The 14,445-nt window shown below is 38.5% G+C and overlaps 1 protein-coding gene across 2 annotated transcripts in view; it reads left to right on the forward strand.

Moving 5' to 3' along the window:
* Positions 1-1,914: 1,914 nt before the first annotated feature.
* Positions 1,915-14,445, forward strand: part of LOC111660914 (protein yippee-like 1) — a 48,207-nt gene continuing 35,676 nt past the window's right edge. Inside the window, exons 1-2 of one of the 2 annotated variants that reach the window (XM_023414350.2) lie at positions 1,915-2,387; positions 10,752-11,036. In XM_023414350.2, the coding sequence (XP_023270118.1) occupies positions 10,920-11,036 (117 nt within the window). In that variant the 5' untranslated portion in view covers positions 1,915-2,387; positions 10,752-10,919. Of the gene's footprint in view, positions 2,388-5,430; positions 5,698-10,751; positions 11,037-14,445 lie in introns of those variants that run through there. The other variant, XM_023414349.2, reaches the window with a different exon arrangement.

Consider the following 14,445-nt stretch of genomic DNA (forward strand, 5'->3'; position numbering starts at 1 on the left):
ATTTTAAAAACTTGATTTTAAAAAAAAATGCACAACAATTGTGACATAATACAATACACACAACCAGAAAAAAGGACATATAGTCCTCATGCCCATCAGACTGAATAATCTCACTCATGTTGTATTGTAGCCACTTTATCTCACAGTGTCCTTTAGAGGGCGCCGTCGTATTGGCTAATAACATGTATTGCAGTCTGTCTGTTGTAAAGTCAGGGGTCCGATTCATAAAATAATGTCATTCACTCCTGTAGCCATAACGAGGTTAAAATTCATTTCGTCCCCTTCGCTTTTAAAAAGCTGAAGAATAATATACATTAAACTGTTCACAGAAACTGCAATGACCATAAACCCGTTTTATTTTGAAGGAAAGGGAAGAGGATAAATCCACACTTACTCACCTGCTATATTTAAGAACATTAATACCAGAGGTGAAAAGACAAAAAAATGAACCATTTTTCTGTCTACTTTTACTTTACAAGTACATTTTGCTGAGAGCAGGATCTTAAAAGCAGGACTTTTACTTATAATGAAGTATTTGTTACTTTTGTGTACTTGTGAGTACTTCTTCTACCAAAGAATAATACAAATTTAAAGTCCAGTATATTAAATTGAAAATAAATACCACAAAATAAATACAGAGAGGAAACAGTCAAAATGAGGCTTAAAGACAATGAAAAAAATTAACAAATAAAATTGTGTTCAAAAAATACGACGGTGAAAAAAAGCCTAAATTTAAACCTGATATAAATACATAGAGTAAAACTACAGTTAACTCAAATATAAATCATCAATCGACTGTATTGATTTTTAGGTTTGTTTACTTCCTCTGCTTCGACCACGTGCTTGCAATGCAGCCACGCATGCGCGCCAAGGGCTTTTGGCACGCGTCTGTGTCGGTGACGCGCACAGTCAAAAACAACCCCCGGCCACAGGAGCGCGGAGTCCGGAGTCTGGCCTCGGGTTGATTGGCTGTGGTCCTCCAGCCCACCCTTCCTCGCAGCGGATTGGTCAGACGGAGATTCTGCTTCTCACTAATTGGACGCTATTTGTAGAACCGGCTGTGTAGCTAGGCTGCTGCTGCCTTCACGTACTCCTCTACAGATCAGATTTAAGAGTTTTTAAAGATGATGAGATGTGCTTTTTGTTAAGGTCGGTGACAACAGTTAAAGGACAACAACGACGACGACGACGACGACTGTGTTTTACTTTTGGGGCTATAAAAGCTGAATAGAGAAAGCAAAGACATAAGAAAGTGCTGATTATTTACTCCAAAAAGATAAACAAACACTTATCATTTCTAGACAATGCTTTCTGCCGTTACCTCTGAGGAAATTAATAAATGAAGTCCTTACAAAACTTTAAAGCCTAAAATACACGTAGACAACAAAGAAAGTAAATATATTTCTGGTGAAAAAAACACAACAAACTGTGCACTTTGACTGTTTTTGTCTTTATTTTTGCTGCATATTTGATGTTTCCTCATCTGGCAATAAAAAGACAAAGTGATAACATCACCATCTTCATGCCAGCTGTGCAAATCCATCCAAAGCTTTCAATCACATATTGTGGTTTTCCTCAAGATGTGCCTGAAAGCTTTGGAGACAAGTTTTCACACATTCTTTTGCCATCTTTTATTACTGAGTTTTATTTTTGATTATAGGCCTAATATAGTTTTAGCTCTAACGTTTGAGTTTTAAAGTAGGTTATTTTTTTAATTGATTTTATGTTTGTCTATAGATTGTTTCTGTTTATTTCTGTTTTATGTGTTTAATGTCTGGCTACGAACTAAACTCCCCAAAGGGGAACTTGTTAAGACATGTTCCACGTTTTTTCTTGTGCGCTCAAATCCTAACTTCCCTGTGTCCCGTAAAGGCAGCACCGCTGGATCAAATAAAAACAGCGCTTTATCTCCACTTTCTGAACAAGTTTCACCCTGAAACCAGCTCACACCGTTCACCCCAATGAGAATGCAAACGTAGAGAAACACAGCGGACAGCAACACTGGACAGATCCGGTGACCTGGGTGTTCCAGTGCATTATTCAGAGCGCGCTGCGCATCACCACAGCTAATTAGGATTTCAGTATAAATAAGGCCGCAGACGGGACAGCTCGGCCTGTCCTGCCGCTGATGTCGGAGAGCTGAAGGTACAGAGGTGAAAACCCTTGAAAACGCTGCAAGCTTCTCCACCATGCTCACACTCTCACCGCCTCACGGATGGGACTCTTCTTGAACCGGACCTACGGAGATTCCCCGCAGATCTCACGGTTTAGCGCAGAGACTCTTTGCTTCATGAGGATCCACCGAGGAGACTGATGTTTGTGGAGACTTTTTAATGGCCCTCGGCTCGACCTACACAGGCTGCTACTGCCTTTATGGGACGGTGAAGGTGTCTCTATTTTATTTCTTCTTTTTTTTTTTTTTTACTTTAACATCCACACTCCTGCAGCTCCAGCGGAGATACCGATTTCGTCACCGTGTTGTTTTGGTTTCCAAAGGGGGGGGGGGCGAAGTGTTCTTGGGGTGAGTGCTGAGCCAGTGACCGGCTGGAGGACACGCATGTGTTAGTCCGAATAATTACTGAAATAACGCTGTAATCCCACTGTGCTGTCTCCTTAGTCACTTTAAAGTGTGAGTGTAGTGACTTTATAGCCGTTATTACACTTTTATAGCATTTTATCTTTGTTTCCTGTTGCACCACGGGATTTATAGTTTTTCTATAGGAGGTATCATCCTTTATTTGTCATAGGGTCTAGCCTCTTGTATTTTGGGATGCATGCAGAACCACTAAACTATTTAAGGCATTAAAAACACTTTAATATTCCGGTAATAATGTTGCAATATTTGTACAATACTCTTTAATATTCACCTAGAAACTTAAAACGTGGCGCTACGATGAGACTTGTGTGATTTATGTAACTGTAGGCCTATAATAATCTTCTTACATTAATTAGCCTATAGCGTTACAACGTCTCTGTCTTTTTGATGAAACACGTTGTGCAATTTGATCTTCGAGTTGCATTCAAGAGCAAAACAAAAAACAAAAAAAACAAAAACCCTGACGTGCAGCTCCTTTCAGATGATAATTTGTTCCATCTCCGTTACGATCACCATCATCATCATCATCATCATCATCATCCGTGCTTCCGTTCGGCCGCAGATCTCGGTCAGTTTTTTCGGGGGGCTTAAAATGCCACGTGAACAGACGACGACAAAAACACAGTGAAAGGATGGATTTCATAACGCTCACGCGCACACAGCCTGCACCTCTGAAGGGGGGTGGGGAGGGGGGCTGCAGTGTGTGTGCAGCGTTATGTTTACATGCATCCTCCTCCTCTCGTGGTGAAGCAACACATTTCAGGGTTTCGAGGTATTGCAGCAACAAAGGCAGTAAAAAAAAGAAAACTAAACAAAAACACCAGATGAATTGTTGCTGTAGTCTTGAGGCTGACGCGCGTCCTCAACGTCAGGACAGCAAGGGTAGGACGAGGGCAGGCTTTTGTTTAGGGGTAGGTACCAGATTTATGTTTAATTTTTGGCTTATATATTTAGTGTCATCATTCATGGCATCATATTACAGATGTGGGTCTGTCCAGTGTCAGGATGATGCAGTACTGACACATAAACAGTGCAGCAGATGCAGGAAGAGGAGGAGGAGGTGGTGGTGGTGGATGGTGGGGGCGATCAGGCTGCTTTTTTGTTTTGTTTTTTTATCTATAAAATTAAAAATAGCAATAATTTAATATATTTTTTATCTCTGACATGGCAAAGCCTCAAGAAATACTCGAGGAATCTATTGATCTGGCTCTAAAATTAACTAATGAGGACAGCAGGCGTGTTTTGGCGCAGAACCACAGAGAGCAGTGTGATTGTTTTTCAGGAAATATCATCCAGCAATAATCCTTTAAAGTTCCTTTACTCTGTCCATGGCGCTCAGTTCTGACTTTTAATTGACCTTTCTGCTGTTTCTCCTCCCATATGGTGTCAGGATAATAACAGACTGCTTTATTGTTTTTATAAAACATGTGAGGATCCTTTTTATCACAGGGTTTTAACCCCTAATGCCACTTAATCAGTCCATAAACTAATTAATCAAGAAAACAATTGTAAAGCAAATTGAAGAATGTGCTGAAAACGAGGAGAAACTAAATGAGATTTTGCTTTTCATTTAAAAAGAGACCTGTGGGTGGGAAACAAAACATGACATAGAAAAATAACGATTTTTTTTTTTTAATATCATAGGAAGAAAAATGAGATTCATTTTCTCATCTTGTATTTATTTACACATCCGGGCATCTCCGCGCTCCCTCCTTCTCTTGGTGGCGCGTTCATGTCGCATGGGAAATAAGCTCTTCAGCAACAACAAAACAATAACTTTGAGATCTTTATTTTTTATGAAAATAGAATACATTATTTAATTCGTAGCTTGCAGTAAATCATTCTCAACTTGGGCAAAGTTCACACAAAGACACTTTATATGTGATGCACTCGAGTTTGTGATTTACAGCAGAACAACACTGCAGGCAACAAGCAAGTGTTTCTGGAAGATCCAAAATATCTTTTATTAAAATGTCTTCAGTGGAGAAGTTGGTGTTCAGTTGTCAAATTAAACTACCTGAAACCTCAATTAAACACACGCGGAAATAAAAAAAAAACTCAAAGGATCTTTTATTTATAGAAAGCATGCAAAAGCAGCACTATTATGGTGTTTCTATTTAAGCTGAACAACTAAGTAGATCGTGAAGTTGGAGCCAATGTAGATTATTTACAATAAGAATAGCTTAAATTTTTAGTTGAGGTGACCTTTATTGATCATATTCGGGGAAATTGAAGGGTCAGAGCAGCAAAAAGTAGGTGAACAGTTGCATCCTATGGATAAGTAACCTTGAAAACTAGTATACGATATATTTGTACCATGAGCAGCTATGAGTCAAAAATAAAAGTAAAAGGTATTAAATCTGTGGGGAAATGCCCATTACAGTGTCCTAGATCAAAGGTGACTTATATAAATGTTTCATTTTGTTTGACCAACAACCCAAAACCCAGCAATATATTCAGTTTATTATAATGTAAGACCAAGAAGAACAGTAAAGCCTCAAATTTGAGAATCAGGAATGGTCAAATATTTGGAATTTTTGCTTGAAATTTAGTTCAACGATTAATCGATCATCAAACTAGAGAAGGAAGTTATGATAAATAACTAGATAGAAAAATTACATGGGAGGGAATGGAAGTAGAAATGCTTGAAAACATATAAAAGAGTAAAAGAACTTCGAATAAAACATAAAATAAATGGAGCCAAAAAGAAATAAAACCTTTTATTTCCACCTGAATAATCCTCTCAACTTGGTTTCCATCTTTCCCACGGGAGCCTGAAGGCAGCGCAGCAACCGATTGGCTGGCCGAGCTGTCAATCAAAGCTCCATCTCCCTCCCACGTGGTGACGTTTCTTACCAAAGTAACCAGGCCAGTCTATTACGCACACAAAAGACACAACAAAAGCCCGTGTTAGGAAAAATGAGATCCGTCAGCACCCAAAGGACACAACAATAAGTTCCCATCTGGCAGCATCACCCATGGACCAGAGCCTGGGACGACGACAATCATTAATTTAACTTAAAGAAAAGAAAACATCTCTCTCTTTCTTCAGCAAGCAGTTTTTCCTCCAAGCTGCGTTTTGCTCAGATCTGATCCAGGTGGTGAGTACAGCAGCAGCAGCAGCAGCAGTGCAATGTTTACCTCTAAACAAACAACATCAACAACAATAACAACAAAAACCCTGAAAGAAAAGAAACTAAAAGCAGCAAACGCGGTTCTGGTGTCGTGCTGGATTCACAGACCGCATCAGGCTCGGAAAACAAACCAGCCAGCGTAGCGACACTGTTGCATTTGAGCTGGCGTCGTGCTCTTTGTTGGGGATAAACACATTTAGAAGAGGAGGTTTGGAGAAATAAGAGGAAGGAGGGAAGTTGCAAAAGCCTTTAATGTGAAGTTGAACTTCTTTAGATTCTAAATATTGCTGTTAAAACGCATGTTGTGTCGTAAATTTGTTGTTTTTGGGGTTTGATGCAGCGAGTCTTTTGTCTGGACACTCTTCTTCCTGTTAGTGGTTACCAGAGACGCACAGTGTGCTGCCTCTTTGTTTTCACTTTGCTCAGTTTGACTATCAGCTGTTCCTGCTGGGTTAACCTGTCCACTCCACTCACCTCTCCTGTTGTTGTTGTTGTGTAAATGCAGTTTCTCTTTTGTTTATCCATCAAAACAACAGTGTTGAAATCAAAATGTGACCTGGTACAGGTGATGAGGAAGGCTGAAACAAAAGAGACACAAGCTCTGGTGGCAGGAAATGATCTTGTAGGATTACACACTCAATTTTGAAGTATTTTACAGTTGTTATTATAAAAATAAAAACTGGAAAATGCAAAGAAACACCCTAAAAAGTGAACACCATAAATGCCATGCGCTGTCAAACACTTGGAAGACAGCAACTTGGCTTCACAAGGGAAACAAACAAACCAACAAGATTATGTTTATTTCTCCTTATTTGGCATTTATGAAGATGAAAGTAACGTGTGTGCGTCATGTCACGCTGTCAGTGTGTGTGTATTGATGGTGGTGGCGGTGGTGGGGGGGGTTAGATGCAAATAACAGCATGCTATTGTCTGTCTGTGTGTTAGTGACAACCCTGTCTCTCTAAGGATGCACTGCACAAAGATGATTTAATCATTGATGGTGATTATGTTGAAGTGTGGCACACGAATAATGAAACTCCTGAGTGTGTGTGTGTGTGTGTGTGTGTGTGTGTGTGTGTGTGTGTGTGTGTGTGTTTACCTTTCCCCACGCACGTGCCACTGAGGTTAAACTGGGCTAATTCAGAAAGGGGATTTTGTCCTTTTCATGCAGGGATTATGGCTCAGGCACCTGTGCAGATTATACAGTATGTATGTAAATATGGCTCGTCTGGGGCACCGCGTTGTGTTGTCACTTCTCACCTTCCCAGCCGTGTTATGTGTGTGTGTGTGTGTGTGTGTGTGTGTGTGTGTGTGTGTTTATATATATGTGTGTGTGTGTGTGTGTGTGTGTGTGTGTGTGTATATATATATATATGTGTGTGTGTGTGTTTATATACGTGTGTCTGTGTGTGTGTGTGTGTGTGTGTGTGTGTGTGTGTGTTTATATATATATGTGTGTGTGTGTGTGTTTGCAGAGCAGCCATGCTCAGCGTTGCGTCATGGCTGCTTCCTGTTGAGTTGCGGAAGCTCCTTTGTTTTCTTGTCTGGCTGCTGGCTTCTGTCTCGGCGCTGCTCTTCCTGTTGCAGCACATTGAGCTCAACTGGAAACTTCTAGAGCTGCTGAAGCTCGTTCTCTTTATTGTTTTTTCACTTTCAGGGATGCAGGGTTATTGATGTTTATTGTTTGTTTTTGTTTTTTACAAGGTGCAACCTTTGTCCTGCCTGTTGCTGATGACAGTCACTGTTGAGCCGGTGGGCTGCGGTAGACACAATGTTTTTAACATAACAATAGTTATTTTTAAGAACACAAAGTAGTTTCTTTTTCCCCCTCGATGCCAACACTTAGGTTATCAGTCAAATGATGAAAATTAAACCCTGACACTGACAATGTCTGTCGTATGTTGTAAGGTACAAATATTCTTTCAAAAGATGTTTCAGGTGACAAACTATGAAATTGTTGTGAAATATACAGTAGTGTAAACAAAGTACTTCTTGCTGTCACCAGTGTCATATTGGTCTTTGTTTTGGAGAAGAAGATCTTGAGGTTCACAGAAAGTGTTTTCAATTATGTATTTGAGTTAAATACAAGAAGTGAAAGCCACTGTGGTTGAACAGAGAAACAGCACCACTTATGCAGTTTAATTTTAATCAACAACAGAAGCCCAAAGAGTCAAAGTCCCGCCCTCTTTGTTTGACTGACAGGTGATTGTGAGAGCAATGCTGACATTCACAGCAAAAGAAGTAAAAGCAGCATTTACGAAATTGGTTTGCACCATTAAAATCTAAGAAACGTCTTAGTTAGTAAAGACTTCAGTAATGTACAGGCTACATTTGTTGCTTGGAAAACATTTATGGTATTCTCCAATCAAGCAAGTTTTACAGGCACAAAAGTTATAAATGTGTATTACTTTGTTTTACTTTTCTTTTCTGTTGTTTTACTTTACAGACCTAGAGAAGTAAGTGTGTCAGAGTTAGTGTTCATACAGTTCAGAATGAGAGAGTGGGAAGTCTCAGATTATGCTAACCAACTAACTGACGTTATTCACTAGGTTACTGACGCAATGTTTAGTAGCTAATTGAAGCTACGTCATGTTGTTTTAGTGAAATGTTATTTTAAATCTTTAAGGTTTACATCATTATTAAACAGCATTTATCAGGTTTCAGGTCAGATTTATCAATCATACACTGTTTTGTCTTTTACTGTTCACACTAAACGGTTCAGATATTAGCAAGCTAACGTTAGCTGTTTTTTTCAGTTAGCTTCACAACAGTTACACCTGGAAGTTACTGGGTGTAAATATTTAGTAACAACTAATTTCTATGTAAGAAATATTTGGTGTGCAACCCTTTTAACTTAATTATGCTTTGTAAACACTTACTGGTTTGAACTTAATGGCTGGTGCAGCTGGTTCAGGTATTATAAACAAAATCTACTTCATGTGCTTTAAGCGGTTTTATAGAAAAAATGGCCTTTGTCAGTGTTATCTTATTATATATTATATTATTTAATCATTGTTACGGATAAAAAAAGTAGCATTTTAATGTAGCAGCTGATTTAGAGGGAGGTAATTTTAACTTTTTGAAATACTTTTTGAAGCTAGGCTGTGAAACTTTTGTTGAACAGCGGCCACTGTGGCCACAAGTTGCAATTACATGATAATGATAAATCCTAAAATGGTGTAACCGTAGCAACACAAGCAGAGAAGCATCATAATGTCAATAAACCGACTTAATTATGTTTAACAACTAGCCTGTGTCTAACCAAATTTAGCTTAGAATTAGCCACCTTAAGCTTTTCAACTTTCAAATTCAGCTTTTAATTTAAAGGAGAATTAATGTGCTGTTTTGTATTTTTAAAGTTAGATAGTCTCACTTTAAAGCTGCATCTAAATAAGCAGCTTCTGAATGCTAATGTTAGTCCGTGTGTGCAGGATTAAAAGCAACTGTTCGCTAACACATGAACAATAACAACTTCACAAGGCCGTGTTTATTGCTTCCCACAAGTGGCAAAAAATCAACTAATGCAGCTTTATCAAACATTATTTTTATAGCATCTTCTGTACAGCTGAAAATAAGACAGTACAAATGTAAACACCTCTCTAGCCTCAAACTTCATCAACCCCACACCAAAGTGCAGATAGCAGTACAGTAGGAGGTGGAACAGGTCTCTTCATTCAGGTGAATAGTTGAATATAATATTTAGTTATACACCTGCAGAGATGTTTTTGTCAATCGGTGAGTCCCTTCAAAAGGTCACTCACTCATTGTGTCTTGGCTGCATTGTCTCATCGGCTATTCTAGTCTGTCCTGTGTATGTACTGAACTGGTATGCGTTCGTTTCTGTAGAGCTCATTCTCTGACAGGCCTGCCTGTTTAGAGATATAATTTTGGTTCTAGCTTTATATATATATATTTTTGTCTTCCCGTTGCTTTTTATGTTTGTTTTTATTAATTTTAAAAACAATTATTCTGGTTTATTACTTATTGAAAGGATTACTGTGGTTTATTTAAACTTTTACGTTATTTTTTGTAGGTTTGACGTATCGTTTCTATTGATTAGGATAGTTGTACTCACTGAGTTAATTGCTTAGATATGGAAATGTAGTCACAAAGAGGTAAGAAAAAATAAAATAAAAAGAGGTCTGACTGAGCAAGAAAAATGAGCACAGATGTTTTGACAGGTTGTAAACAACCCCCCAGGTTAGCCAAACTTTTAACTGTAGAGGATAAAAAAGGCAAATGCTGTTCAAAACATTCATCACAGTTTATAGACTGATCTACCACAATTGGCCTAGTTGTGTACACACAGTTCCTGAGTAATGAAAGATTGTTACCAACATTTCAGATGCTCTTGCTTTCAGTTGTACCTCCAAATAAAGTGGTTTAGATAATGTGGCTCAGCTGTTGGCTTGTTTACAACCTGTCTGACCATCTACTGGCTCATGTGACCTGCCTCATCAGCCTTTTATTCCCAGATTTTAGTAACTGACATGGGGAGTACAATCTCACACAAACTGTTGTTGCAGTTACAACAAAGTCTGTAAGACAACTTTCAGAAGATTAAAGATACATCGATTGTCTTTCTAAGGATTTTATGAGGGATTTTATGAATGATCGGTTGATGTTCCTGACAGGCAAGCAAACAAAAACACCTTATCTTTATCTCGGAGGCCACAGTAATCCTCCATCTATCGGTCCAGTGGGACAGAACAAACAAAGACTTGCTCCTGTCATAAACTATGAATAAAAAAATTGTTTGGTACCAAGTGAAGCATGTTATGTGTCTTCTTATGAACAAGGGTTTGTTTGGCTTGTCATAATATTAAGTTACATCACCATGCAGCCATGATGGCAGTCAACAACATGCGATTGTAATCACATAATAGATGATTGTAATCAAATGATTGCTTCAACAAATGAGCTGTGTTCATATTGGAAATGCAATCAAAATCATGAGTTCTAAAAATACGAAATATGGAACATGCCTCTCACCACAGCTCTCTTTTCCTTTTCCCCCGCAGGTTTGATTTTCTCCTGTGGTGTCTGTGTGGAGCGTGCCACACACCCACTCCACAACAACGACGGCTTTTGCTTGCATCTTCCAGTGTTTCTTCTGTCAGCAAGTCCAGCAGAGCTGCAACTCTTCCAGTGCCAGCCCTGACACCAGCGAGGAGCCCTGCCCCACTGACATGGTGAAGATGACCAAGTCTAAGACCTTCCAGGCTTACCTGCCGACCTGCCATCGCACCTACAGCTGCATCCACTGCCGGGCGCACCTGGCCAATCACGACGAGCTCATCTCAAAGGTACAACAGCTCAACACCAGCTCAATACTCATCCAGTCCTCCCTGTCCTTCACTTAAGCCACCCTGCAGCATTCAACTGGTCCGTCTCTATATATATATATATATATATATATATATATATATATATATATATATATATGTAGATGAAAGACGCTACAAGGTGCTCAGTTATGTCACAAACCCAGCAGCCACCTTTGGTGACACAGTGAGGGCAACTGGAGAAAACATTTTTGTAAAAAAATTCTTGAAATACATTCATGTTCTAGTCCCATTTAGTGAGGTTATGAATAAAATGGGTTAGTAAATGGATAGTTAATGTAAGTTACTGTGTCACAGTAAAGTGTTTCAAAACATGTTGTGGCAGACATTGATGTAACCCGAACTTATACCAAGTAAATAGCCTGTGGGCTGTTCAACAAAGAAAATACTGCTAATGTTTATGTTTGACTACTTGTAAGCACCAATAATCTTTTATATCAAGGTTGACTTCAGTGCAGATTTGAACTTTTGACCAATAGCAAATAGTTTTGGTGCTGATCTTTGAGGGAACAAAAAGCTTTCAGAGTTCAGATCAAGGAAGATATCTTTAACCGTGAACTATTTGTATGACAAGTTAGCTAGCTTGCTAACTGACAGTGTTTGCTATCTGACAGTTGTACAGCTATCTTTCTAACTGCCAGTGTTTGCTAACTGACAGCTGGACAGTCACCTTGCTAACTGACAGTGTTTGCTAACTGACAGGTGTACTGCTATCTTGCTAACGGACAGTGTTTGCTAACTGACAGGTGTACAGCTATCTTGCTAACTGACAGTGTTTGCTAACTGACAGGTGTACAGCTATCTTGCTAACGGACAGTGTTTGCTAACTGACAGGTGTACAGCTATCTTGCTAACGGACAGTGTTTGCTAACTGACAGGTGTACAGCTATCTTGCTAACGGACAGTGTTTGCTAACTGACAGATGTACAGCTATCTTGCTAACTGACTGTTTGCTAACTGACGGGTGTACAGCTATCTTGCTAACTGCTAGTTAGCAAGTTGGACAGTTGTATTGTTCACTGACAGTTGGCTTGCTCTCTGGTGTGGTTTATAAAGGTTAATGTGTTAGCTGACAGTCCATTTACACAAGCAGCAGACCTGCTTTAGCTGCTAAATTCTCCACCTAATTTACAAAGCCAGTTGCTGGTGATATTGGAAACCAGTTGAGACTGAACCTTATAATAAATGTGCTGTAAACAATGAGCTAAAAGAGGCTAATTAAAGCTATGTTGGTTGATAATTTTCCAGTAGTTTGTCTCTACCGGTGACTCATTTCACATTAAATATAGTCATTTGATTCAATGTTAATAGATAAAATATTTATCAATGCAGCTTAAAAATAAGTGGTTCTGAGAAACAGGCTTCATTTAGTGCTTGAGTTTGTCAGGTTACAACAAAGTTACAACATCCAGTTTTTCATTATTCAAGTCAAACACTGATAAATTCGCAGACTCATCTGGATATCAAAATGGCTATCTTGGCCTTATCCTTTGGATCACATTATGAGTCATGATAAAATTTGACAGCGTCCTTGTAATATTAATAAATGAATAAATCAGCCCGGCTAAACTGTGAATTTTCACTCAGCTGGGACTCAGCGGTGATTTAGTGATGTCCTCTGTGGCAAATGGCATTTGAGTTTGACAGCAGTGTCGTTTTATTTGATGCTCACCTGCCTTATTGCATCTCTAAAGCTTGTGTACCTGTCTGTTTTTGCATCTGTATTTTATTTCTGCCAGTAAATTCTCAGAGGCTTAGATGACAGCCATGGCCGATATTTTTACTCCGGTTTTTTCTGTGGTGCACAAAAGAGCTGGTCAGTCTTTTTAAATGTTCCTGCCTTGGATATTTTTGTTTCTGTTGCTGTTTTTTTATAGTTAAAAAAAAAAGGAAAAACTGAATGCACTGCCTTGTCTTACTGAGCATCTCTGTAACCTCAGACTTACTTTCAAAATATGAGGAAAAAAATCTAAACAATCAGACTTCAGATCTGCCTCACTGCCCACATGTTTCAAAGAAGTTAGCGGCATTGAAATGTTTTTGTTTTTATTTAACTGAACCCTTTCTTAGTCTGAGAATTTCGGAAAATAAGGGCATACTGCCACTGCAAGACCCTAGAGCCCAGTGTTTTTAAGTCTTATTGGTTAATTTGTCTGAACAAAAGTTAGAAAACCCAAAGGGATTCAGTTTATGAAATAATATAGAGAAAAAAACTGCAAATAGTCAGATAAAAGAGGCTGAAGCTTAGAAATGTTAATTTTTTTTTTCTCTGAACTCAACTTTTAGCAAAATGATCACCATCATCTTCTGCACCAAACATTCACTCCAGCGTGGATATTATAAACAAGAAACTGTCTGCTCTTCCAGTTTCATAGAAATAAGACATGTCAGTTGTTTAATACAGTGTTTCTGTCAGACTGTTGACATTCATTCGGATACATTCATCTCTGCGAAACTGTGACCTGAAGTGAATCCAGATGACAGTTTATTATAAGTGTCGTAAAGTGTCTGGCAGTGCTGGTCTGAATTTAAAGGGAGTTTGTCTCAAACTAATAATTCAAGAAAGCTGTCTTAAAGATGCACGAACAAACTTTGACATTGAGCTCTCAGTTGAAAAAGTCTTTTCAAACACAGCTCTCTATGTCTAATCATTCAGAAAGTCTCAAGGGCAAAATTATTGGAGTCTGTATTTGAGAAAAACACTCAATTTTCATTTGTAGTTGTGCTGTAATAGGTCAGATTGTGTAGACTTGTTGCAGCGTATGAGTAAGTTTCCATGCCTTTGATAATTTGCAGATTTCTTTTGTTGTGAAAGTTCCAATAAAAGCTAATGGAAACAAAAGAGATTTTTAATATAGTTTGATGTCACAGTTAAAGCAGCAACTAATGATTCATTTCATGATCGAATAATCTGTTGATTATTTCCCTCAAAGTGTTTTGTGTATAAAAGTTGTAAATTGGGAACAATACCTTTTTATAAATTCCTCACTGTGACTCACCAAGCCCAGGGTGGCGTCTTCACATATCTTATTTTGCACAACCAACAGTCCAAAACCCAAAGGTATTCAGAAGCTGGAGCCAAAAAAAAACAAGGATTAAAAAATGATTAAAACTATTAATCACTGAAATAGTTGCCAATTATTTTTCTTTGATCAATTAAAAATTTAATTGACTAATCGTTGCGGTGCTAATCATAGTGCTTGCTTCTGTTTTTTATACTGTATATTACATCCTGATATCCTAATATTTACATCCTGCCGCCACTCACCTTTACAGGCCACCAATCCTCCTGAAAGCCCCAGAAATTATAAAAACAAAGGTAGTTGATGGAAACAGGCTTTTATTCTCATTTTATTTTCCAAATGTTTTA

Source organism: Seriola lalandi, unplaced genomic scaffold (genome assembly GCF_002814215.2).
Source record: "Seriola lalandi dorsalis isolate HSWRI2012SDOR001 ecotype SW California unplaced genomic scaffold, Sedor1 jcf7180002054524, whole genome shotgun sequence".
NCBI lineage: Eukaryota > Metazoa > Chordata > Actinopteri > Carangiformes > Carangidae > Seriola > Seriola lalandi.